The 27,328-nt window shown below is 38.6% G+C and overlaps 2 protein-coding genes across 2 annotated transcripts; both read left to right on the top strand.

The window, feature by feature from the left end:
• The first annotated feature begins 4,407 nt into the window (after nucleotides 1-4,407).
• On the top strand, nucleotides 4,408-15,571 carry LOC122648870 (mechanosensitive ion channel protein 10-like). The gene is made up of 5 exons (XM_043842161.1): nucleotides 4,408-6,079; nucleotides 6,171-6,294; nucleotides 6,611-6,904; nucleotides 6,987-7,189; nucleotides 14,979-15,571. Exons 1-5 carry the CDS (start codon nucleotides 4,539-4,541, stop codon nucleotides 15,250-15,252), a joined length of 2,436 nt encoding a protein of 811 aa, XP_043698096.1. The 5' UTR covers nucleotides 4,408-4,538; the 3' UTR covers nucleotides 15,253-15,571.
• Nucleotides 15,572-21,161: 5,590 nt separating this feature from the next.
• On the top strand, nucleotides 21,162-25,406 carry LOC122648871 (mechanosensitive ion channel protein 10-like). Its single transcript, XM_043842162.1, has 5 exons — nucleotides 21,162-22,723; nucleotides 22,815-22,938; nucleotides 23,235-23,528; nucleotides 23,608-23,810; nucleotides 25,011-25,406. Exons 1-5 carry the CDS (start codon nucleotides 21,204-21,206, stop codon nucleotides 25,282-25,284), a joined length of 2,415 nt encoding a protein of 804 aa, XP_043698097.1. The 5' UTR covers nucleotides 21,162-21,203; the 3' UTR covers nucleotides 25,285-25,406.
• Nucleotides 25,407-27,328: the final 1,922 nt, after the last annotated feature.

Here is a 27,328-nt window from a genome sequence, read left to right on the forward strand (position 1 = left end):
CTGAAGAGGATCTCGATCTAGTGAAACAAGGTCGGATTGAGCCAAGTTTTTTTTAAACCCTAGTCCAACCATGAGTCTTCTTAGCTCAACCTAACCCCAACCCGTCCCTAGGTCAGGCTAAGATATCTTAGCCCGATCAGGCCCAACCCTACCAAGCTAAGCCCAGCCTAGCTCGGTCCTGATTGATCTTGATTAGGCCAAGTTGGCCCTAATTTTTGCCAGGACCCGGTTGGCTCTGAATGACCAGTCTCATGTGATTGGGTATTGGTTTGTTTTATATTCAATTGACTATTAGAGTTTTCTTTGGGTTAAAAAACTTTACTCAATCTTAAAATTCTAAATACTTTTGTTTAATTATATACTAAGCAAAAATTGTAAAATATAATTAATAAATTGTAAAGCATAACCAAACACATGGCCAGGTCGGGCTGGGCTTAGCTCGAGGCTTCAACCCTGGCTCAGTCGACCCTAACCTCAAGCTTAAAAATTTCAATCCTAACTTGCCCTCAAGGTTGAAAAATCCAACCCATGCCCTATTCAGGCTTAGGGTGGACCAAAGCGGGCTCGGTCTGACGGGGCCAAACTTACACCCATAGTGGGAGGCACATCTAAATGCATGCACAACAATCTCTCTATCTCAACTAAGCTGAGGTGTTGTAATTCTTTTTTTTTTTTTTATGTAAACAGCTGCAGTGTTGTAATTCAGGCTTGTGATAAAAGTTGTTATGTGAGCTTGTACTGTGTGTGAATGTGTTTCACTGTGATGCGAGCATGGATGTGTTATATTGTTGTGTGAAGGAAATCCTTGAATGGAGGAATCGTGTTGTGTGTGTTCAAATCGATCTCAGGGATTGCGATTGAAATATGTAAGACTTGATTCCTGCCATTTGAAAATGGATTGTTGACAGTGGAGGAAATTTTTGACAAAAAAAAAAGAAAGAAGAAAGATAATGGAGGAAATCCTTTGTCTTTGTGACCTAGATAACATAGGATTGGTCGGTCCAAATCACTATAAATTGTTTGTGTCTTTCATTGTTTTTATGTGTATCTCCCTCTCACTACATTTTAAATACTTGGTAAGATCTTTCATGGGATTCAAAATGCTTATTTCATATCTATTCTCGAATGCTTTTTCCATTGTGTGATTTTGGGTACATGTTATATCATGCTTACAATTTGTTACAATCCAATTCACTTCCCTCTTGGGTTCCTTTCGATCATACAACGTGTCTTCAATTATGATCTTTGTCCATTATAATGTTGATGAAGATAGATCATTGATCAAAAGCCAAGATCATGATACATAGTAGAAGATTCCTACTCAAGGGTTTAGATAATGTTTTCCCTCAACTAAGATTTATGATCCATGCCATAAAATGAAGATAGATTGTTATCAAAGGCTTGAATCATAATTTAGGGCATGAGATCAATGTTTGGCCGTGTAACCCTTGTACCAGCACTAGGACCAATGAGAGCGCACATAGTGGTATTAACACAGATGAGATTTTTTATTTTAAGAAAAGTCTGACGATAATGTTGCGCACTCCTAAGTTTTGGGGCGTTAAGCTCCTCTGTAGCGCGACATGGTGTGTAGCACACATCTAACGACCCATAGTGCTTGGGTATGCAGCCTAACACCCCACCTGTGTGTCGAGCTAAGTGCCCAAACACTGCAAGCCATCGGATGGTGTGCTACACACCATATCACGCCACAAAGAAGTAGAGGACCCAAATCCAAGTTTAGGGTGTAGGAGCGTCCCGACCAAGCACTTCTTTTTCTCCATAATTTATCCTAAACGATTTCTGATCAAATCTTCAAATCGTGTTTAAAAAAAAAGATCTATTATCATAATCTCCTTTTATCCACCGACAAATAAAAAAATAAAAAAAAGAACCCCACACAATAAAATTCTAACGTATGTCTTGGATTGAAATTGGAATTAATGTGATGGAAGAGGATATAAAGTGCATTGGTTGCTACATTTTAAATGTTGCCATTTTTGTCATTTATGAAATGATTATTTTTTAAATATTCTATATGTGGGCTTTCCTTATTGAATATTGCCCTTAAATTCTTAGCACATTTTGATATTCTTTCCATTTTATAAGTGCTTTACACATGCCAAAATTCGTCTGTTTACAATCTCGGTTGGTTACAAAAAGTAATATTATTTATTGGGAAAGGAGTTCGTGCACCTCCATGCATCATTCATTCATTAATAGGGGTGTGAGGGTTTTATGTTCAATTTGAATGGATATAAATGTTCATCTAACAATAATTAATGCAGACCGTGTATGTGTTTGACCGTACATAAAAACTCTCTCCTTTTTTTAAAAGGGAAAGATTTCACACACGACCGTATAAACCGTGTATGTGAAGGATTTTTCTCCTCTCTCAGGTTCCCCAATCTCTAAGTTCATGTAAGTACCCTTCTTTATTACCCTTCTTCTACTTCGGCAAACCGTGTATGCAACTGTTATTACCCTTCTTCTACTCCGACAAAGAGAGAGAGAGAGAGAAAGAGAGGGGAGAAGAGAGGAGAGGTTACCGCCGGAGAGGAGTGTGAGAGGAGAGAGAAGAGGGTTGGGTTTGAACCATGGTTAAGTTTATAAATCAATTTTGACCGTAGGATTAAAACAAGACAACTGTTGACATTCTAAGGAGGTACTTACAAGAACTTACAGATTGGGAACCTGAGAAGAGAGGGTGTGAGTTTCAAGGCATTAATTAATGGGTGGGGATTTATGACTTTGCCAACTCTTTGTTAGAGATTCTGTCACATACACGATTTACACGAATCGTGTATGAAACCTTTCCCTTTTTTTAAATAATAATAATTTTCTTTTGAAAAAAGAAGAAGAAAGAGATCATGCCTAGTGGCGTGTCCCCTCTTTAATACAAGGTTAATGGGAGTATTGGACAATAATTTCATGCACTCTTATTTTTTATGGCTCTATAATTTTATGCACTCTTGTATTGAACATAGGATCCACGTAATCAGGCAACATTCTTTGGCTCATAAAAAAAACTTCCTTAATGAGGGATCTTTATCTCCTCCAGTTGCATGCCCGGCCTAGTTCCCCAATTCTTCTAACAAGGAGAGGTTCCCCGGGTGGGATCCACCTCCCCCTATTAGAGGAACTGGGGAACTGGCCCGGGCAAGGGACTGAAGGAGATAATTTTCCGCAAACAAGGAGGGCTTTTTGACCATTGAGGCAACCAAAGGTATTGGTACGGGTTAGCATAGTTTGAAGTATCGTTATCGTATTGCCTGTATAAAGTGATATGTACTAGTTTTGCAAGTGACTGATTTCGATATCGTGCCTATATCATATCAGTGACATGGTACAAACAAAGGATACAATGATCCAAAAACCCATTTTTCAAAAAGAAGCAAGGACAAATTTATCCGATAGAATCAATTCGTGTCAATGTCGATCCAATACCATATCAGTTTTCAAGTTGATTGTACCCATTTCGATACCGTGCACTAAAACCATGGGGTTGGGGGCTTTGAGGGGTATTAAAATCCTCTGCAATACCAGTAGCGCGGCGACGCACATCCGATGGCACAGCAGGTCCCTTTGACGGACACTGAAATCTCGCCTTCAAGTCCAGATCCTGTGCCAATGTGCAGACTAGTAGCCCACAGTATGGCCTGCCAGTTCCTTTTTTAATAATTTTCCTCAATATTCTCTCACCTTCCCTAATTCCCACCCTTTTGTTTGTCTAGATGTTCGGTTCAGGACTCAGGAGTCACGGGACCAGCAAAGACTCTAGGGGCACATAGTGAAATACCAATAATAACCTTTCTCCTCTCACATTTTGAGAAATTTAAATTATCCTAAAAGGCGGTTGGTGTTCTTCCTCTGCTACCACTCTAGTACCACCACTACTTCAAACATCTTTCTCCTTTCCTTATAGTTCTATATAAGTTCCTTACACAGTTACACTCTTCCGCCGCTCTGTCTCCTAATTCCTAAGTCCTACCACCACCTGTATAGGTCAACAATGGCGTCTCCATGTTCTCTTTAAACAAAGTTAATAGCTTATTACCCTTTAAATCGAGATCAAAAGGGTTCATGGTTTAACACTTTAACCTTTCTTCTTCCTAGACCAACCTTTGAGCTCCAAGTCTGGGCTTTAAACGTTGAAGAAGTAATCAGACAGTGAAAGGTGATGGGTTTTCCTTTTCTGGATGCTAATGGGTCCTAGCCATTGGTTAAGTAGTGACTATTTTCTGTCTTTACTCTCTACTTTTTGTTCTTTGTTCTGCATATACCATGAGGTTTCTTATCTGGGTATTCTACAGAAGAGGCTCTGTTTTATTCACATTTGTGTATGACCTTTAATCCTTATCTTTTTTTTTTTTCGTTTCAAGATTACTTCTGTTTTACGGCATGAGAAGTAGTTGATGCACTGGAGACTATAAGCTACTTGAATGGATCTATCGGCTGCAGCATTTCGCTGGATGTGGTGTTTGTTTATGCGTCTGAGAGAATAAAACGCGTTTCTCTACTGGTGAGGAGGAGTTGCGATGGAAGCCAATGGTAAACTTCCCATGACAGGCGATAAAGACACTTTAGGAAAGAGAGATACTGGTGGAGCTGAAGTGGTTTTAGTGATTCCAGGCGAAAGAGAAATTCCGAAGGAGGAGGAGAATAAAGCTGTTAGAGTTGCTCTAACACATGCAGGTTCATACTCCCCTTCAAAGGACTTGGAAGCTTTAGCTCAAAGGCATGCGAGTGTGGAGTCTCCTCAGAAAGAGGGGAGAGATTCGAATGCCGGATCGTCAGAGCTGGAGACTCTAAAACCCAGAGTGCAAATGTCCACATTCATGAGCTGTCCTTCTCCAGAGATATCGAAGTTCACTCAGAGTCCTCGCAAACCTCCCAAAATCCCCACAGAGGCCACCCTAACTCAACGACATTCACTGTCGAGGTCTGTTTATTCCAAGCCGAAATCTAGGTTTGTTGATCTTTCTGGTCCCACTGCTTTGAATATCATAGAGGAAACCAACCCGTTTGTGCAGCAGCATGCTTCTTTCAGATCGAATTCCTCTCATAGGAATTCACCTAACAGAGTCACGGCCTCTACTCCTAGGGAAAATATAAGAACTTCTCCTGTTACCCCCAAGACACCTTTAATGGCTTCTCCAGGAGGAGAGGAAGAAGATGAAGAGATCTACAAAAGTGAAATCTTAAACTCAAGGAAAAGATCATATAAGAAATGGAAAATCAGACTTCTGATTGAGTGGGCTACTTTGGTTTGCATTATGGGATTCCTTATCACTAGCTTAACTGTCCACAAATTGCAGCACACCATGATCTGGGGCTTGGAGATTTGGAAATGGTGTGTGCTGGTGACAGTAATTTTGTGTGGTCGATTGGTTACAGATTGGTTAATCCATTTTCTGGTTTTCTTGATTGAAAGGAACTTCTTGCTCAAGAAGAAGGTTTTATATTTTGTGTATGGGTTGAAACAGAGTGTCCAGGTCTGCATTTGGTTGGGTTTAGTTCTTTTCGCGTGGGCTTTGCTGATCAACCGTGGGGTCAAGCGACCACGCGACACCACAAAGATTCTGAATTTTGTCTCCAGGGCTATTGCTTCATCTCTAATCGGTGCTTTTATATGGCTGGCAAAGACTCTTCTGCTAAAGATTGTAGCTTCTTCGTTCCATGTTAATGCATTCTTTGATAGGATCCAAGAATCAATCTTCCATCAATATGTTCTTCAGACACTTTCTGGACCTCCATTGATGGAATTAGCAGAGACAGTTGGTAGTTCTAGGAGTGGGGGGCAACTGAGTTTCAGGAATATAAAGAAAGGAGAGAAGGAACAAGAGGTTATTGATGTGGGGAAACTTCATAAGATGAAGCAAGATATGGTTTCTCCTTCAACCATGAAGGGATTGATTCATGTGATAAGGAGTACAGGCCTATCCACTCTCTCAAATACACTTGATGAGAGTTTCGTTGATGAGGAAGGTGAGCAGAAAGATAAGGAGATCACTAATGAGTGGCAAGCAAAGGCAGCTGCTTATCAAATTTTTAGAAACGTTGCCAAGCCTGGTAACAAGTGAGGAGATCTTTCTGGAAGTGCTTTTGTAGTTTTAATGAAAGATTATTCTGTCCTCTCATCATTTCCTGTTTTAAATTTTATGAACTAGGTATATTGATGAGGAGGACCTCCGGAGGTTCTTGAATAAGGAGGAGGTGAGTAATGTTCTTCCACTGTTTGAAGGAGCCGTGGAGACCGGAAAGATCAAGAAATCAGCTCTGCAGAACTGGGTGGTAAGATGATTACTTTTTAATTTGTTTTATTTCTTTCCAACATTTCATAGATGTCCTTGTTTCCTCATCTCAAAAGCCAAAGTTCAGAAATCAAATCTCTCTATTCATAGGTCACGATAGCATTCGGAGATGGTATTTCAAGAAGTTCTTTCAGTAGTTCATCGTTGAGTCAATACGGTCTTAAACTACATACCTATCCAAAAGCACTACGATGGCTTACTTTTATCCATTTCATATTAAGGAAGAGATGAAATTCTGTTTGTTGGATGGAGGAACATTCATTTCTGAATGCTAATGACCTTGTTTTTTTGTGCAGGTAAAGGTTTACCTTGAACGAAAATCGTTAGCACATTCCTTGAATGATACAAAAACTGCTGTAAAGCAACTGAACACACTTTTATCTTTCATTGTGATTGTTTTGATCATTCTTCTTTGGCTTATTTTGATGGGGATTGCAACAACCAAAGTGCTCGTCTTCATCTCATCTCAGCTTTTAGTGGTGGTATTCATGTTTGGAAACACTTGTAAGACTGTATTTGAAGCTATCATATTTGTTTTTGTGATGCATCCATTTGATGTTGGTGACCGATGTGTTATTGATGGAGTGCAGGTAACTTCCTAGTAAACAAAGTTAAATATATAATAATTGCATGTCACTTATGCTTGATTTTTGATAATATGTAACCTTGCAGATGATTGTCGAAGAAATGAACATTTTAACAACAGTCTTCCTGAGATATGACAATGAGAAGATATACTATCCAAACTCAGTCTTATCTACGAAACCGATCAGTAATTTCTACAGGAGCCCAGAAATGAGCGACACTGTGGAGTTTTCTGTTGATGTTTCAACTTCGATGGAGAGTATTGGAGCTCTTAAAGCTAGAATAAAAGCGTATGTTATATGGCCTTCTCTACCTTTTCTTTGTCCTAATTACATTTTGGGGTATTCAGTAATAACAAAGAACTAAAATTTATAGTTGATAAAAAACTATGTGTTCATGTTCTTCAGCTCTTCCCCTTTTGACATCTCCAAAAACAATTTTGGATCTGTCCATGTGTTTGCTTTTCAGACTGGGATTCAAAACAAAAGGTCTTACATACAGACTATTAAAGATATATCAATTAAGCTCAAATAGCCTATATGGCCATAGTTGGTATTACATATTGACAATCAAGAATATAGCAATTAAGTTCAGAGGTGTATATTGCCACAGTTGGACCTACATATAATTAAATTTTTTTTTACCAAGTAAGCACAAGGACCTATAAGGCCTTATTTGAACTTTCATATAGATTCAAGTCTCTTTTTCAAAACTTAAGAACCTATAAGGCCATAATTGGACTCACATATGAACCAAGATTCCTTTTCTAGACTCAAAGGCCATAAGGCCATATATGCAATGCAAATGTTCATGCCATGACTTAATCTATATTATGCTCATGATCTATTTATATGATGCTTATATCTAAAATGATGCATATGACTTAATCTGAATTATGCTTAAGCCTCAATGCTAGAACAGTGCTTATTAATCTTAAGTTAGTATCATTTGTCGTATTACCTACAGATGAGTAAGTTAGTTTGAATGCATATGATCATCAAACTGTTTATACCTTTGCATATGATGGTTTAATCCATCATGCTGTTTATATTTTAGTGTTACCAAAACAATACATCCATTAATCACAGTGTTAACCTCATATGTTAATTAATAAGTTAGTTTAGAGTGCACACATAGAGATAATACTTTCAAAACCTTTCATATACTAAGAAGGAAAGAACATGATAAGATATGAATGGCTTAGCCACCCAAAGAAGAGAGAAATGGCTATGGTAGGCATAGTAATAGGAAGAGTCATAGAATCTTAAAAACTATTCTAATCAGAAAGAGTTTCTAAGACACTATGAGGGGTGTCAATTTAGGACCAGAACCAGAAACCGGAACCGGAACCGGAACCAGACCACCCAATAGCTTATTGGGACGGATCTGGTCCTAGTGATATACTATTGGTCCGGGTCTCCCAATGGTTCCAAAACTGATAGCCCATTAAGGACCCGGTAGCTCCGGAAACGTTGGAACCGGATGATATGTAAACAAATCGAATGGGAAATTAGAAATTTGAAACCCTAAAAGGCTTTAAACCATAATCTATTAATAATATTACATTGCTTGGGACTTTTAAGTGGCGCTCTTTTGTAGCTCTTTAAGTCATTAGTATATGAGTTGAGTTTGAAATGGAAATCCTGAACTCTTAAAGCTGTCTCCTTATTTATATATGCGTCAATGTCTTTATTTTGGGCTCTACAAGACTATATCTATGTATGATGAAGCTCCCGTTTTCCTAGAAAACTCTCATTGTCCTTGTTTTGGGTTCAATAATATTTGGAACCGATTAGGAACCGGAACCGGACCACCCATTAGTTAATGGTCCTGGGTCTCAGATTTGAATCCGGTTAGCTTATTGGTCTGGTTATGGTCTTGATACCTTAGAGCCGGCACCGCTATGGATCCGGACCGATAGCCCAAAATCGGACCAATTGACAACCCCTAACACTATCGACCTCTATCATAGTTCCTCTCCTAATAGTGCAGCATTCATTTTCTTGTTCTTCCAGCTCGTTCATTTTCATTTTTAATAAAAGACAAAAATTCTTTTGTCTCCTCTTTTTCTTTCAGAAATTCTTTCTTATCTTTATTTAGACAAGATAAAATTTCATTTGGGACTTCCATCTCTTTACTAACCGTTTTCTTTACATCAATCAATCTTTGATCCAAACTTCTCAACTGATCATCAAGAGCTTCCTGAGAAATGATAGCTGCATCTTTCATTAGTCATTTAGTCCTTTGTAGGCCACTCAATAGCTTCTTCTAGGTTGAATAGATTGGAACTAGTGAAGATGACATGTATGTGCATCAGCTTTCTTCAAAGTAGAGTAATGACATCACCTGACATGGAAGAATCTTTATTCTTCATCTCATAAAGCTGAACTGTTGAGGAAATAGAAGAAAAAGAGTAGAGGAGATAATCAATTGTGAGAAATAATGAGCTAATGGCTCATCAGTTTATAAATTGATTTGATTTGAAGAAGATGGAAAGTTTGAACACCCAGTCTTCAACAAATTATACCTTGCATGTTTCCTAAAATGCAAGTTACAAGGTCGAATGGTTATTAGCATTAACTATTATTAGGGAGAGGGTTGGGTAAGCCTCCAACTCCAGGTAAGCTAGTGGCCCAGTCTTCAACAAATTATACCTTGCATGTTTCCTAAAATGCAAGTTACAAGGTAGAATGGTTATTAGCATTAACTATTATTAGGGAGAGGGTTGGGTAAGCCTCCAACTCCAGGTAAGCTAGTGGCTACGCCCAATGGGGATTGTGGGATGGGTAGGGCAGGGGGTCATTTCCATAGGGGGTGGGAGAGAGACAGATGCAGGCTGGGTAAGCTGCTCCCTTATCCAACATTTTCCCTAGCTATTAAGTCAACAAACTCATTCATTCAAAGCAAAATTTGTTAGTCACACTAAAAATCCTAGGACTCACACACACACAATCTTTAATGCAAGCAAGGATGACTAAATATAGTTTTTTTCTTTTTTTTTTGAAAAAGTTGGAGATTATCAACGAAACAATAAATGCAATTGCATTTGAATTTTAATACTCACAGGAGTCTTTTGAAACTCACGGAGATTCGCACGAAAGTCCGTGGTTATTACGGAAGATTGTGATTTGTGAACCATTGGATATTTTGACGGATGACTGTAAAAAACAGACTTTGTTTGCAGAAGTCAACACATAACTTCAGCAATCATCAAACACGCATGGTAATCCAAAACATTAAGTTAAATTGAAAAATTAAAAGTAAATACCAAACCTTACTGTCTTATACTTTGTGCATGTATTAGACTCCTACCATCATGCCACATTCCCTATGGCATGCTTAGAATGCAAGTTGATCACTTGATGAGTAGAGTGGATCCTTGTCTTCATCCTTTTTCCTTGGTGAGCTGAAATATTGATGAAATTTTGGTGATTCATGGCTCACATCTTCTTTTATGCTTTTGTGTTTAAGGCTCAGTTTGTCTTGTGCATTTTTCTTGTAGTTATCATGAAACCTGGATGATCATGACTTGTATCCTTTCCTTTGAGACTTTTGCTTCTCATGCGGCTCCTTCTTGTCAAATTTCTTTGACTTTTCTTTATGCTTATCCTGCAAAACAGAATTATTTTTCTCTTTTGGTACCCATTTGTGCTTGGGCCCATAGGAGTTAGTCCTATCACAAAATGTATAATTTTATAACATGTGAAAAAGAGTATCCTTCAAGCTCACATTTTGTAACATTACCTTTTTCCAATAATGTAGATCCCGTAGATTCTTCTTCAGGATCCTTTTCATAAATCTTTTCAATAGGTAGTGAAGAAATCACTACCTCCATATAATACTCCAATTTTTCTTTAAGAGCACTATTCTCCTTTTCTAAATTGTCAATCTTGTCTATAAGGATTTGGTTCATGCATGAATATTCTTTCAACTTATAACCAAATTTTCACAGGAATCATTCAACTTACTATTAGAACAGCTATCTATATCATTTTCACTTTCATCACAAGAATCATTGCATTAAATACCTACTAAACATCAATTGCATTGATCATTATCATAGATTCAAAATTAAATTTATAGTCACTCTTTGCTGATGGGACCCCTATTTCCTCCGTCTCTGGGATCAAGACCGAAGCTGCCTCCTTCTTCTCTTCTCTTTTCAATCCCTCTCCTCACTCCGACTCCACCCTTCCCCCTACTCTCATCAAACAAATTGTCCCTCCTTCTCTTTCGGGCTTCCTTCTGTCTATCCCCTCGGATGACGAAATATCCAAAGCCATCCTTTCCCACAAAGTCAATAAAGCCCCTGGTCCCGATGGCTTTAGTATGTGTTTCTTCCTCAGTTGCTGGGACTCGATCAAAGGTGAGCTCTTCAAAGCCATCCGCAGCTTCTTCTTCAAACCCAGTCAACTGGCCCATATCAATCAAACCTTCCTCTGTCTCATTCCTAAATTGGATGGAGCCTCCTCCTTGCCTGATTTCAGACCCATCTCGCTGTGTAATCTCCTCTACAAATTCATTGCTAAGATCCTCGCCAATAGGATCCAGCAAGTCATCCCTGATCTGGTTAGCCCCAATCAATCCGCCTTCATTTCGGGCCGGAGCATCGCGGATAATATCATCCTCTGCTCTGAGATTGTTCGGGGTTTCGACTGTAAATCCCATTCCCTTGCTGCTCTCATGAAGATTGATTTGCACAAAGCTTTTGATTCCATCTGTTGGGATTTCATCTGCAATGTGCTCATCCAAATGGGTTTTCCTAATGCTTTTGTGCGTTGGATTCACACCTGCATCTCCTTCCCCTCCTACTATGTTCTTGTTAATGGCTCCCCTGCTGGTTTCTTCAAGTCTTCGGTTGGTATCCGCCAAGGTTGCCCCCTATCCCCCTTCCTTTTCTCCCTGGCCCTTGAAGTCCTCTCCAGGATCCTCCAATCCAAAACCGATCTCCATCTCATTTCCCCCATTCCCAATGCAAGCACATTAACCTTACCCACCTGGCCTTCGCTGATGACTTGATGATCTTCTCCAAGGCCTCCCCCTCCTCTATTGCTGCCATCATGTCCTCCCTCTGCCAGTTTGAAGACCTATCTGGGCTTCGAATAAACCTCCTTAAATCCAAACTCTTCCTCGCTGGGATCCCTGAGTCTGACAAAGATTCCCTCCTCCGTCTCACTGGCTTTTCTCTAGGCTCCCTCCTTGTCATATATCTTGGCCTGCCTCTCATCCCTGCCAGGCTGTCCAGCCATCATTGTACCCCCATGCTTGATAATATCTGCAAGCGCCTCCAGCTCTGGAAAGGCAGACTATTATCCTATGCGGGTAGGCTTGAATGTATCAGATCGGTCCTCCAATCTTCATACATTTATTGGTGTGGCATCTTCGCCATCCCTAAAGCCACCATCAAAGCCATTGAGAACCTTTTCTGTGCTTTCCTTTGGAAATGGAAAGAAACCTCAAAATTGTTGCATCCAATCAGCTGGAAATCCGTTTGTCTTCCCAAGGCTGAAGGAGGCTTAGGTATTCGCCGCATTCATGACTCCAACAAAGCCGGAATCCTCAAGCTCATCTGGAAAATCTCTTCCAAGCATGATTCCATCTGGGTCAACTGGGTCTACTCCCACCTTCTCAAGAATGATTCCATTTGGACTGCTCCTTTACGCCCTGATGCGTCTTAGGTTTGGCGTAAGATCCTCCTTCTCCGGCCTCTTGCCCTTACTGCCACCTCCACCGCCATTGCTAATGGCTCCTCTACTTCCCTTTGGCTTGACCCCTGGCATCCCTTAGGCATTCTTTACAATGTCTTTGGCCCTAGAGCTGTCTACTCTTCTGGTATCCCCAAATCTGCCCCCCTGTCTCTCATCATCTCCCTTGGTTCCTGGTCCCCTCCTTCTCCCCTTCCCCCTGTCCTTTCCAAGATCTGGCCTACCCTCCCCCCCATTCACCCTCCCTCTCCTACCCTTGTGGATAAGGCAATCTGGCTTCCCTCCCCCTTTGGCAGTTTCACCACTAGATCAGCTTGGAACTTTGTCCGCAACCCTTCCGCCCCCTTTCCCTGGCACAACCTAGTCTGGTTCAAAGGCTCCATCCCCCGCCATAGCCTCACTGCCTGGAGATCGCTTCACTTTTGCCTTCCTACCCAAGCCTTTTTACTGCACCACCACATCCCTGTCCACCCCTCTTGCACCTTTTGCTGGAACTGTTTTGAGGACACTGCCCATTTCTTCTTTGCTTGCCCCTTTTCTTCTACTATCTGGAATAAAGGCCTCTCTTCCATATGGTACTGAAGCAGGAGACACCTTCCTTTTGACTGAGAATGCATCTGGTTGACCAAAGCCTTTAAAGGCAGCACCATCTGTGACAGTATTGGGAAGCTTGTTTTTGGCTCTGTTGTCCATCATATTTGGATGGAGAGGAATCTTAGGAGATGGACTTCCAAATCTAGATCTTTCGACTTGATTTGGAAAGACATCTCCTTCGAAGTTTCCTCTAAGATCAGGACCATTCCTCATCGGTCCGTCATAGATACCCCAAGGAACAGGCACATTGTTGTTACCTGGGATCTGGATAGCAGTATGTTGCAGTCCCCTTTTAGTTTAAGGAGGACTTGACCCTAGTCTTTCTTTTCTCCCCTCCTCTCTTTGTACATTCCCCCCCCCCCCCCCTTTTTTTTCTCCTTCCGGCCCCCTCCTGGGGTTTGGTAATATATACTTATTCACCAAAAAAAATTAATTATAGTCACTATCCCACATGCAAACCAGTGTATTTTTTTTTTCTTTATACCTTTTGAGGGCTTTTCCTCACAAGGCCTTTTGTTTGGACATTCATCAGCAAAATGTCTGGTTTGTTACAATTGGAACACTTCAAACTTCTTTTTTCTAAACCTCTCCTTTATCTAATGAATCTTACAATTCCTTTTGAAAGAGGAGCAATATCATCTTGATTGGGTAAGTCTGCATCACTATCGGAATCGGTATGCTTAGCCTTTAGAGCAAAGCTATCTTTCCTTTTAGGTTCAATGGGTAGTCTTACCTGTTCATGGGTTATTAATGAGCCAATCAATTTGTAATGCTTATCCTCAATTTTTATGATCCCCTCTTGCGCAAGGGTTGCATCATAGTTTGATGTTCTGTATGTAAATAATTTTATGGGCCTTCAGTTTGGAAGTGATGATCATTTTGTGAAGTTAATAGATATCCATTGGATTATGCTAACCTAGTTGTCACTTAGTATTGGTGTCTAGGGCCATTGACTCTTATGGTAACCCAAACATTTAGAGTGGTTTAAACAAGGATTATAGAACTGGGAGGTCCAAGGCTCCAATCTTTTCCTGTTTAAGATCAGTCTCTTTGTATATCATCACAAAAGATGCCAAATATATGAACCCTCATAAAGAAATTAAAGAACATATTTCAGTTTTATTGTGGGCTACTAAGCACACTAAAACAACTAACAAAAACCGGAGTCACAATGATTCAGCCCCTAGATCAATAAGGGAACTTTATGGGCTCAGGGATAAACCCAACTGATGATTCTATCTACCCAAAACCAAAAGGCATCCATGTGTTTAGTTTTTATCTTGAATAAATCTATAAAAAACACCTTTGAACTTTTAGAAGCTTCTACGAAAGAATGTGGCAGCATGGACAAGCAACTGTTTTCTCAATGCAATTGTGGCGATTGAAGAGCTGGTAATCATTCCAAGAAAGTTAATTGCCAGCCGTTTTTCAACTGAACAAAGCCCTTGAATGAAGTTAATGTCTAGAAGCAGATGCCCTGGGTGCTTAGAAATTGGCAAATGGAACTAAAGCTAGTAGCTCTTCAAGACTCCAAGTCTTCCCAAATTATGTTGATAACAGGACAACGTCTGTCTTTTCCTTTGTTATCTCTCCTCTTGGTCGTTCCCCCTCTCTTAATATGCAGTGCCACGTGGTTAAACATCGATTCTAAAGTTGCTGTAATATGATTTTTTCGGGGGGGGGTTATTATCAATGGGTAATACCAGTCTACTTGACTTTTAAACTTCTTTGTGCTGCTTGCTTTATTTTACCTTTTTGACTGTTTTGATTGGGGTTCCAGGTACATAGAGAGCAAGCCTCAATATTGGCATCCTAAGCACAGTGTGGTGGTGAAAGAGATTGAAAATGTGAACAAGATGAAGATTGCTCTTTATGTTCTTCACACCATGAATCACCAAAACTATGGAGAGAAGATTAACCGAAGATCTGAACTTGTCCTTGAGCTGAAGAAAATATTTGAAGAGCTTTCTATTAAGTATCATCTCCTACCTCAGGAAGTTCATTTTAGCTATGTTGGCTCAGCATCAACAGCACCGATGACCATTGGAAAGTGATTGTTTATTAGATGAAGAATCATTTGGAAACTCAGAGTATGTCTCCCCTTTCTTCTGTTTTTCCTTTTCTGAGTGTGTAACCTTAGGAGTAGGCAAACCTGATCAGACCTTGATACAGAGAAGAAAAAATGTCATACTACTATTGATAACATTACAAGGAAGTACTAGATGATTAGACACCTCTACATAACCACATAAGGAAGAACTATGCCCCTGTGTGAAGGTTTGGATCATAAACATTGTTAAACATTTGTTGACTATGAGCAACTTGAAGCTTTATGATGGGTTGGTAATGGTAATCAAAGCCAAATATTCCCCTTGAGGAAAAGCATTATATGTTTTGCTTGAAAGCGAGAGGGCTTTAAGCACAATGAATATTGATGCTGTTTATAGGGGTGATTCACGGTTTGGAATGATGACTCTCGCTCTTCAACCCATATGCCTAACATGTTCTTTTTATGCCTTTGCCCTCTCTTGGGTTGAAACATGTGTTATAGTTCAAGAGGAATGCTTGCAGTATGAACAAGTAGGCCATATTAACTGTATGAACCACCCTTCTACTTACACGCAAGTGTTTTTAGTTTTAATGCCCAGCATTTCTCATTTCAACGATTTACCTGTTTCCATGACCATTAAGAATTTAAGTTGGATGAAAATTTTCTTGTTTTGGTTGTTTTTAGACCTCAAGCATCACTTTGGATCTTAATTGTCAAATCTTATTTTTTGTTTCGACTGAAAGATTCAAAATGTTTCATCTCTATGGTCAAAATGGCATGCTTGTTTCACTGTAATTCTTTTGTGTCCAGTTTGGTATTTCAGCCCGTTTCAGAGTGTTCTGTTATTTTTGGAATCTTTTTTGCATTGGTTCAAATCTATTAGTTATAGTTGGGCTAAAATGAAAGTCCATTCATAGCTAAGTTTCAATTTCTTTTTTCGTTTCCAAGAGTTTTCCATTGTCTAATTCAAGAGATTTATATTAGATTTGTTGTTTGTTTGCATTATATACTTCATCAGTTTAAATTAGGTTTATATATACCTTTAAATTTATTTGTATGGTTGCTAATCAGGAAAATTCATTAAAATCATTGAGGTGCCAAAATTTTCATTTCAGAAGCAAATCAAAACAGCCACCAACTCAAGGATTAAAAAAGTGATGCTAAGCAGACTGCCCTTGGTCATATTTGGGTTGGACCTGTAGCAACTAAGATGCACCTAAGGTTAACTAAATGGGCAGTGTCACCCTAAATGCGATGAGACTATAGTTTACAGTCAATCAAATTATATCTTGGACAAAAATAAAGCGAGGGGAAAAGAATGTTATCTGGTCGTGTGGCTTGCGTGGCTCTGTGTGCCTAGACATAGAAAGGTGTGAAGTACTGTGCTGTCCCCATGCAAAGGGAGAAATCCTGCCCAGGGGATGCTTGTGTGTGCGTTCCTATTGGCCAGAATGCATGGAGGCTCTAGAGGCCCAGACAGCAATCTCTTTCGTATAAAATAAAAACCAAAGGGAACTCTCCCCATTACTAAATTACTAATTCCTCAATTCCTTGTCATCTTCTAAAGGCCTAAAAAGTATGGTTACTAATTCTTTTTATAAAACAGATGAACCCATATGTTTAATTGAGAATTAAAAATATTATTCACTTTTATATTATAAATAGATATTCCAATGATATCCTACCTCTTCCCTATTATAGTTACTTTGAGATTCTTTAGTGCAATTATCTTAAATAAGAAATTATTGTACTATCATAAAAATATTATCCAATTTTATATTATAGTAGATATTCCAATGTGATCCTACCTCCTCTTTCCCATGTTAGGTGTAATTATATTAAATAATAAATTATTGTACTAACACAGTAATGCGAAGTTATGTAAGAAAGAGAGAATATAAGTGTTATAATATTAGTTAGTGATAAGATCATAAGATAGAGAAGGAAGAGAATGTTTTCAATCCAACGGTTCTATGCCTAGCTGCGTGGAAACTATACAATAAATGCGACCGGTTAGCGTTTATTTTTCTGTTGTGTTTCCCAAATGAACTATCTTTCATTTCTCTTCCAACAAGACCAGTCAGAAATTGATAGCCCTCTGTCAATATTAACAGATATTTCTAATTCCCTAATAGATTGCTTATTATTCTTTTCTCAATTTCACAAATCTACTACCATTCTACACTGTACTAACAAGTTGTTTAATGTTTATAGTTAAGGCCAAAACAAGATGGAAGAATCTTATGCAATGCCCTAATGTGGTGGTGCACTGCAGTACGGGATTGAGAGCTCGACATGTGAAAGATGCGATATCCAATGGTGCCAAGCTCGAGAAAAAAAAAAAGTATCTTGCTTCGAGCTCACAGCGTTGGATGAAGCTTCTTCCACTTGTCGAGCTTTCAAGGCCGCACTGCAATGCACTGCCAAATGCAACACTACAGAAGATTTTAATCCAGAGAGGATTGACAGCCTCCTTGTAGATTCACTTACCAAATGATTGAAAACTACTACCGTTGCTAATCATTGTAAAAAAAAGGAATGTTATCAATATTCAAAGAACCAAGAAGTTTTCTAAGATTTTTTTTTTCATTATTCAAATTTTCAACCTCAAGAGCAACTACAAAGACAACTCTACTAGCTCTTGTGCATACACATTATCTAATAAACAGATCGGTACCATATGATCATAAAAAAAAAAAGTGCTTCTTGTTGTCACCAAATAGTTGTAGTGTGAATTAATCTTCTTTTGATTGTTCGTTGTCTCTTTCTTAGAAGTTATTTAAGGCAGGTATTAAAAATAGGTTTCAGAAAAATATGAAAGTAATTTACCATTATGTATTGTCATTGTTTTGGAAGTATACATGTGAAATGGTTGGAGTTATCCTTGTCGGAAAAAAAGAGAGGAATGTGTTATATTGAAAGGGCAGGAAAAAAAAAAGAGGACCTCCTTGATTACAATAAGATTTTCACTACGTAAGTGAATCGAACTCCTCTACAGCATTGGTGCGTTGGAAGATGTCCGGTGCACGCCTACAGCTTGACACGTGGCTGAGGTGTTGTTCGGAGGACGAGGATGAATGTACACCACCGAGCTAGATGCACATGTAGTGGAGAGCCCTCTAAACAGCACCTTGGCCATGTGTCGAGCTGTGGGGGCGCGCCAGACATATTTAAGCGTCGCCCCCCTTTGCAGAGGAGCTTGATTCCTACATATGTCTAGAGGAATGCACAATTACATGTACATACAATTAGTTTTGACATCATTAATTCTGAATCGAAGGCTTAGGCTATACCTTTAATACTCCATTAAATCTGTCATTGTTTATCAGTAGACTTAACTAACTTATTAGAGAGAACACAAAATCCCAACCGGCATTGGGCCTTTTGTTTGGGATTTTTATCGCCTCCAGTGCGGTGCAATGTTCAGTGCACCACACTTGAGAATCCAACCATTAAACCTTGTGCAATGATGTCTTTTTATCTTCTCAAGTGTTGGTTTAGTGGTTGGATTCTCAAGTGTTGTGCACTGGATAGTCCACCGCACTGGGGGCGATAAAAATCCATCTGTTTAACCTTAACTTGTGCCATGTTGTGTTCAAGTAATTAATTTGACCTCTCCATGACTGGACAATATTTTAAATTTTGACACAGCAAGATCCGTAACTTACCTAAGGCTAGATTTGGTATGATTTCTATTTTAGTTTCAGATTGATTTCAGGAAATAGTTGACAAATACATTTTTGGTCAAAAAATTGAAATTATTTTGGTTGTATCAATATGAAATATTTCAATAATAAAAAAAATCCATTTAATACTTCAATTTCTAAGAATAGATTTTCTATATTTCTTTGGGAAGGGTGGTGGTGGTGGTGAGACCATAATTAGGAGAAGAAGAAGAGTGGTGTTTTATTTTTAACATGAAATTACTATTTGCCCAACAAATTAACCATGTGCTTATTAAAGAGCAAGAGTGAAATCAAATGAAATAGAAATTCTGAAATAGTTCGATTTCTATTTCATTGATATAATGTGCAAAAAAAATCAAACAAAACCAAATAATATCCGAAATAGAAATCACCCCCTAAAATTGATATAGAAATCATACTAAATCAGGCTTAAATGGTTCATATTGCTTGATTGAATACCTTAACCAATTTTGATTTCACATCTAGTTTCCCTTCTTATGTACCTACATTTAGGTTACAAAATGTTCTAGTCAAAGACTCAAAAAGTTATTAGCTGCTTTGGGATTGGGTAACTAAGTTGATAAAACGAAAAGTACTGTCTGACAGATATTTTTAGGAAAAAGAATATTAATTTATATTTTATTGGTTGCGTGGTTCCTATGCCTAGATACATTGATAGTGAAACATATCTCATCTCACCGTGAACGTAGACCATCAAAATAAACCATGTAAATTCTTGTGTGGATTGTGATTGTTTAGTTACGCTTTTCATTCTTTTTTGCATCGTTATAAGTTTTGTTTTCTATGAAAATGACTCATTCAATGATTTACCAAAAAAATTGTCACTTGAAATGAGAAACACAGAGACATTTACCCTTAATTCTAGTCCCGTGAAAATGCAGAGTAGACCCACATTGGAGTTCAGCTCATCTCCAAGGAGGCATGCGCCCAGGGTGCTGCTAGTGCTAGGGGGCATCCAGTGGTTGAGCTGTGCCGCACACATCTCTTGGCACATGTCTAGGAATATGTGCGACAGCCCAATGGTGGCCCCTGGGCGTCCCCTGTTCCTTGAAGAAGATCCTGATCCCCCACGTTTTCCCTGAGAGAATCTCCACACTTCTTTTTTTCCTGAGAGAATCTCCACACATGGTGTGAAGTAGAACGTATGACCGGCAAGTGGCAACACGCCGCGGCACAACGATAGAGTCCCATTTGTGGGTTTAGGGGAAGAAAAAAAAGAATATTTCAGAAATGCCGTTATTAACGGACCTAGAGAAAATTTTAAATTCTAGAAAAGGCGGCGGTTGGTGTTCTGCTTCTGCTACCAGCCTAGCACTGGACCACCCAGACATGCAAGTATCCACAATGGCATCTCCAATTTCTCTTAAACAAAGTCAACAGATCATAATTAGGGGTTTAACACTCTCAATCGAGATCGAGGGTTTATGGTTTAACCTTTCTTCTTCCTCAACCAATCTGGAGAGCTCTAAAGCTGGCCTTAAGACGTTGAAGAAGCAAGCAGACAGAGAAAGGTAATGGGTTTTCCATTTTGTATTTTTGGGTATTTGTTCTGCATCAAATTCATAGAAAACCCATGAGGTTTCTTAACTGGGTAGTCCACAGAAGATGCTTTGTTTGCTATATTATGTATTCTGCTCCTACATTTGTCTTCTCATCTGAGGTTAAGTTTATATAACTCTTCAATGCTAATCGTGTCAATGTGAACTCATAACTTTCTACCATGAGAAAGTTACATACAGAAGAAGAGAATACCTGCTCATCTGTTGAAAGGAGCCCCTAACCACCTATGCTGCTTCTTAAAACAACAAATTTAAGTTGCAATTCACAAATTTAATTGCAACTTCTTTTTATGCTAATGAATCATAATGTATATGTCCCCCAAAAAAGATCATAATGTAATGATAGAAGTTTTTAAATGTATTCATGATTGACCTAAGCTATCTGCAATTATTATATTCACATTTGTTTATGTCCTTTAATCCTTATTTGTTTTCTGTTCACTCAGCTATTAGAATCGCTGTGCTAACTTTCTTTTACAGATTTCCTATTTTTTTTCTTCAAAATCCCTCTATTTTCCCACATGAGAAACAGTTGATGGACTGGCAACTATAAGCTACTTGAATGGAACTATGGCTGCAGCATTTTATTAAAGCTTATTCAGATGTTGTGTTTTTTTTATGCATCGAAGAGAAACACATTTCTCTATTGGTGAGTGGGATTTGCGCTGGAAGCCAATGGTAAACTTCCCATGAAAGGTGATAAAGATACCCCGGGAAAGAGAGAGATGGGTGGAGCTGAAGTGGTTTTAGAGATTACAGGCGAAAGAGAAGTTCCAAAGGAGGAGGAGAACAGAGCTGTCAGAGTTAGTCCAACACATGTAGGTTCATACTCCCCTTCAAAGGATTTGGAAACTTTATCTAAGAGGCCTGCAAGTGTGGAGTCTACTCAGAAAGAGGGGAGAGATTCAAATGCTGGAGCCTCAGATATGGAGACTCTCAAACTCAAAGTGCAAATGTCCACATTCATGAGCTGTCCTTCTCCAGAGATAGCGAAGTCCACTCAGAGTCCTAACAAACCTCCCAAAGTCCCCACAGAGACGCTAACTCGAAGACGGTCACTATTGAGGTCCGTTTACTCCAAGCCGAAATCTAGGTTTGTTGATCTTTCTGGTCCTACTGCTTTGAATATCATAGAGGATACCAGCCCATTGGTGCAACAGTGTGCTGTTCAGTCATCGAATTCTCCTTATAGGAATTCACCTAACAGAGTCACTGCTTCTACTCCGACTGAAAATATAAAAACTGCTCCTGTTACCCCCAGGACACCTTTAATGGCATCTCCAAGGGGAGAGGAAGAAGATGAAGAGATTGACAAATTTGAAAACCTGGATTCGGGAAAAAGATCATATGAGAAATGGAAAATTGGCCTACTGATTGAGTGGACTACTTTGGTTTGCATTATGGGATTCCTCATCTCTAGCTTGACAGTCCACAAATTGCAACACACCATGATCTGGGGCTTGGAGATTTGGAAATGGTGTGTGCTGGTGACAGTAATTTTTTGTGGTCGACTGGTTACAGATTGGTTAATCCATTTTCTGGTTTTCTTGATTGAAAGGAACTTCTTGCTCAAGAAGAAGGTTTTATATTTTGTGTATGGGTTAAAAAAGAGTGTTCAAGTCTGCATTTGGTTGGGTCTAGCTCTTCTCGCATGGGCTTTGTTGATCAACCGTGGGGTAAAGCGATCACGCAACACCACAAAGATTCTAAATTATATCTCCAGGGCTATTGCTTCATCTCTAATTGGGGCTTTTATATGGCTGGCAAAGACTCTTCTGCTAAAGATTGTAGCTTCTTCTTTCCATGTTAATACATTCTTTGATAGGATCCAAGAATCAGTCTTTCATCAGTATGTTCTTCGGACTCTTTCTGGACCTCCATTGATTGAGTTAGCAGAGACAGTTCATAGTCGTAAGAGTTGGGGGAAACTGAGTTTCGGGAATATAAAGAAAATAAAAGGAGAGGAGGAACATGAAGTTATTGATGTGGGGAAGCTTCATAATATGAAACAAGATACGGTCTCACCTTCAACCATGAAGGGATTGATTAATGTGATAATGAGTACAGGCCTATCCACTCTCTCAAATACACTTGATGAGAGTGTGTTTGATGAGGAAAATGCACAGAAAGATAAGGAGATCACTAATGAGTGGCAAGCAAAGAAAGCTGCGTATGAAATTTTTAGAAACGTTGCCAAGCCTGGTAGCAAGTGAGGAGATCTTTCTGAAAGTGCCTTTATAGTTTTAATAATAAATTATTCTGTCCTCTCATCATTTCCTGTTTTAACTTATATTAACTAGGTATATTGATGAGGAGGACCTCTTTAGATTCTTGCATAAGGAGGAGGTGAGTAATGTTCTTCCACTGTTTGAAGGAGCTGTGGAGACTGGAAAGATCAAGAAATCAGCCCTGCGGAACTGGGTGGTAAGATAATTGCTTTTTAATATGTTTTCTTCCCAACATTTCATAGATGCCCTTGTTTCCTCATTTTAAAAGTCAAAGTTCAGCAAATTTCAGTATATTTTATCTCAATCCCTCTATCCATAGGTCAAGATAGCATTCTGTAACTATGAATGGTATTCTTTCAGTGGTTTGTCTGAGTTAATAGAGTCTTAAAGTACAGGCCTATCCAAAAGCACCTCGGTGATTTAACCTTTTATCCATTTCAAGTAAAGAAAGAGATGATATTCTGAATGCTCATGACCTGGTCTTTTGTGCAGGTAAAGGTTTTCCTTGAACGAAAATCGCTAGCACATTCCTTGAATGACACAAAAACTGCTGTAAAGCAACTGAACACACTTGTATCTTGCATTGTGCTTGTTGTGATCATTATTATTTGGCTTATTTTGATGGGGATTGCAACAACCAAACTGCTTCTCTTCATCTCATCTCAACTCTTAGTGGTGGTTTTTGTGTTTGGAAACACTTCTAAGACTGTATTTGAAGCTGTCATATTTGTTTTTGTGATGCACCCATTTGATGTTGGTGACCGTTGTGTTATTGATGGAGTGCAGGTAACTTCCTAGTAAACAAAGTTAAATATACAAGATTTGCTTGTTACCTATGCTTGATTGATAACATGTAACGTTGCAGATGATCGTCGAAGAAATGAACATTTTAACAACAGTCTTCCTGAGATATGACAATGAGAAGATATACTATCCAAACTCAGTCTTAGCTACGAAACCGATCAGTAATTTCTACAGGAGCCCAGAAATGAGCGACTCTCTGGAGTTTTCTGTTGATGTTTCAACTTCAATGGAGACTATTGGAGCTCTTAAGGCTAGAATAAAAGCGTATGTCATCAAATATGGCCTTTTCTACCTTTACTTTCTCCTATTTACATTTTAGTGCATTCAGCAATAACAAAGAATTAAAATTTATAATTGATAAAAAACGATGTGTTCATGTTATTCACCTCTTCTCCTCATTATAAGCCACCACATGCTGTCTGGGATTGGTTGTTCAACAGTCCTTTTTCTTTTCATAATCATATGAGTTGTAATGGTGTAATGCTTATCCTCAATTTTTATAATCCCCTCTTGCTCAAGGTTTAAATCATAGTTTAATATTCTGTATGCAAATAATATTATGGGCCTTCAGTTTGAAGTGATGATCAAGTTGTAAAGTTAATACATATCCACTGGATCATGCTAATTTAGTAATCACTTAGAATTGGTGTCTAGGGCCACTGACTCTTCTGGTAACCCAAATCAATACAGTGGTTTTAATCAGGATTATTGAACTGGGAGGTCTAAGACACTAATCTTTTCCTGTTTAAGATCAGCCTCTTTGTGGATCCTCACAAATTAAGTCAAATATATGAACCCTTCATAAAGAAATTAAAGAAAGCATTTAAATATTATTCTGGGCTACTGAGAAGCACACCAAAACAACTAACAAAAACTGGAGTCACAATGATTGATCCCCCAGACCAATAAGGGAACTTTATAGGCTAAAGGATAAACCCAACTGATGAATCTATCTACCCAAAATCAAACGGCATCCATATGTTTGGTTTAAATCTTGAATAAAGTACTAGAAACACCTTTGAATTTTTAAAAGCTTCTATGATAGAATGTGGCAGCATGGACAAGCAACTGTTTCTTAATGCAATTGTGGTGATTGAAGAGCTGTAATCATTTGAAGAAAATTAATTGCCAGTCATTTTTCAACTGAACAAAGCCCTTGAATGAAGTTAATGTCAACAAGCAGATGCTCTGGAAAAATGGAACTAAAGCTAGCTCTTTGAGACTAAAATTGTTCCCAAGTTATGTTGAGAACAGGATTGTGTTTGCCTTTTTCTTCGATATCTCTCCTCTTGGTTCCCCCTCCTAATACGCAGGGCCATGTGGTTAGACATCGACTCTAAAGCTGCTGTACTTTTTTTTTTGGCGGTTTATTATCAACAAGCAATACCACTGTCTAGTTGGGTTTTAAACTTCTTGAGCTGCTTGCTTTATTTTAATTTTTGACTGTTTCGATTGGGGTTGCAGGTACATAGAAAGCAAGCCTCAATACTGGCATCCTAAGCATAGTGTGGGGGTGAACGAGATTGAAAATGTGAACAAGATGAAGATGGGTCTTTATGTTCTTCACACCATGAATCATCAAAACTATGGAGAGAAGAGTTACCGAAGATCTGAACTTGTCCTTGAGCTGAAGAAAATATTTGAAGAGCTTTCTATTAAATATAATCTCCTACCTCAGGAAGTTCATCTTAGCCATGTTGGCTCAGCATCAACACCACCTATGACCATGGGAAAGTGATTGTTTGTTAGAGGAAGAATCATTTGGCAACTCAAAGTATGTTTCCTCTTTCTTCTGTTTTTCCTTTTCTGGGAATGTAACCTTGGGAGTAGGCTGACCTGATCGGAACTTAATACAGAGAAGAAAAAGCCATTACACTATTGATAACATTACAAGGAAGAACTAGATGATTAAATACCTTAATCTACATAACAGCATAAGGAAGAGCTATGCCCGTTTGTATGAAGATTTGAATCATTAAGTTTTGTTAATCATCCTTTTGTTGATGTTGATCAACTTGAAGCTTTATGATGGGCTATTTAGTAATCCTAATCAAAGCCAAATGTTCCCGTTAATGAAAACTATTACGTGTTTTTATTGGAATTGTGAGGGTCTTTAGCACAATGACTCTTGATGCTGTTTATAATGAAGATTTAAGCTTTGAAATAATGGTTCTCGCTTGTCAACCCATATGCCTAACATGTTCTTTTCATGCCTTTGCCCTCTCTTGGTTTGAGAAACATGTGTGATAGTTCAGGAGGAATGCTGGAATTGTGAACAAGTAGGCTGTATAAACTATATGAACCACCCTTCTACTTACATGTGAATATATTTAGCTTTTATGTTCCCACCTTTTAAAGTTGACATGTTAATGAAAGGGCTGTTGATTTTGTGACCTCCCTCCCTATCCACAACTTCTTATTGGTCTATGAAACAGGTCAATCATTGGAATGAGAAATACAGACATTAAGTTAGATGCAATTGATCATGTTTTGGCTGTTTTTGTTGTCAACAAGCATGACTTTGGATCTTAATTGTCAAATCTATTTTTTTTGTTTTGGCTGAAAGATTAAAAAATTTTCATCTGTATGGTTGAAATGATGGCATTCTTGTTTTAATTCTTTTGCGATCAGTTTGGTCTTTCAGCCCATTTCAGTGTGTTCAACTATTTTGACAAATGAACGAGGGTCATGGTTTTGGAATCTTTTTGCATTAGAATGTTGTTTGTTTGCATTATATACTTAATCGGCTTAAAACAGCTTTATAAATGCTATTAAATTTATTTTTATGGGTGCTAAAAAAAATTCATTGAAACTATTGAACTGCAAAAATTTTCAATTTACTTACTTGCAAATCAAAACAACCACTAATGTAAGGATTAAAAAGAGTGATGCCATGCAGACTGCCCTTGGTCATATCAGGGTTGGATCTTGGTGCATTTCCTCTATTTTCTTGGAGTTAGCCTATTGTAATAGCAAGGAATCCAGGATAGAGGGTACAGATGCTTTGAGATGGAGTTTCCATTCAACTCTTCATATGAGAAGCTGTTGTGAAGATACCACCAAGCACTGTTGAAAGAAGGAAGGTTTCTTAAGAAAAAGGGCTCTCGAAGGCAAAATTTCTTCTGCAGAAAAGTGTTGTCAACTTCTGCAGAGATTAAGTATGACCTCCTAAGTACGGGGACCAACAACTATCACAAAGAATCTTGTTACTACATACAACTGATGTTAATCCAGAGAAGAATCTCAAATGATCCAATTCGATACACATACAATATAAATACTATATTGTTGAATCACATTCCAAAAATATGCAATGTGACAACCATACGAACATAATGCCCATGATCCAGTTTGACACACATACAATATGAATCATATTCCAAAAATATACAACGTGACAACCATACGAATAGAATGTCCAATTGTGCCCCATGTTGCGAATACTTTAGGCACTGGTTGTTTAGAGGGGAGCACGAAATGAGAAAACCTGACAAATGGATCCCACCTGTATGTGGGTTGAAAGACAAAAACGGGAAGTTGGAGGAAAAGTCGTTTTTTCCATTTTTATAAATAGTGCAAATGTTAGGTTGGTTCCATGGGGAGAGGGAGTATTGTGGATCACATAAAGTAGATTTTTCCATTTCGTTAACGGTGCAAAAAGTCCCACCAATTTAAGGACTTTGAAGGGGGATGGAATAGAGGACATCTCAGCAGACAAGAAAAAGAGGTTGTCTAGTAAATTCCCCCCTAAGTAACCAAACACCTCAATCTCCCATGGGAAT

The sequence above is a fragment of the Telopea speciosissima genome, chromosome 1, assembly GCF_018873765.1.
Source record: "Telopea speciosissima isolate NSW1024214 ecotype Mountain lineage chromosome 1, Tspe_v1, whole genome shotgun sequence".
In the NCBI taxonomy this organism is placed as follows: domain Eukaryota; kingdom Viridiplantae; phylum Streptophyta; class Magnoliopsida; order Proteales; family Proteaceae; genus Telopea; species Telopea speciosissima.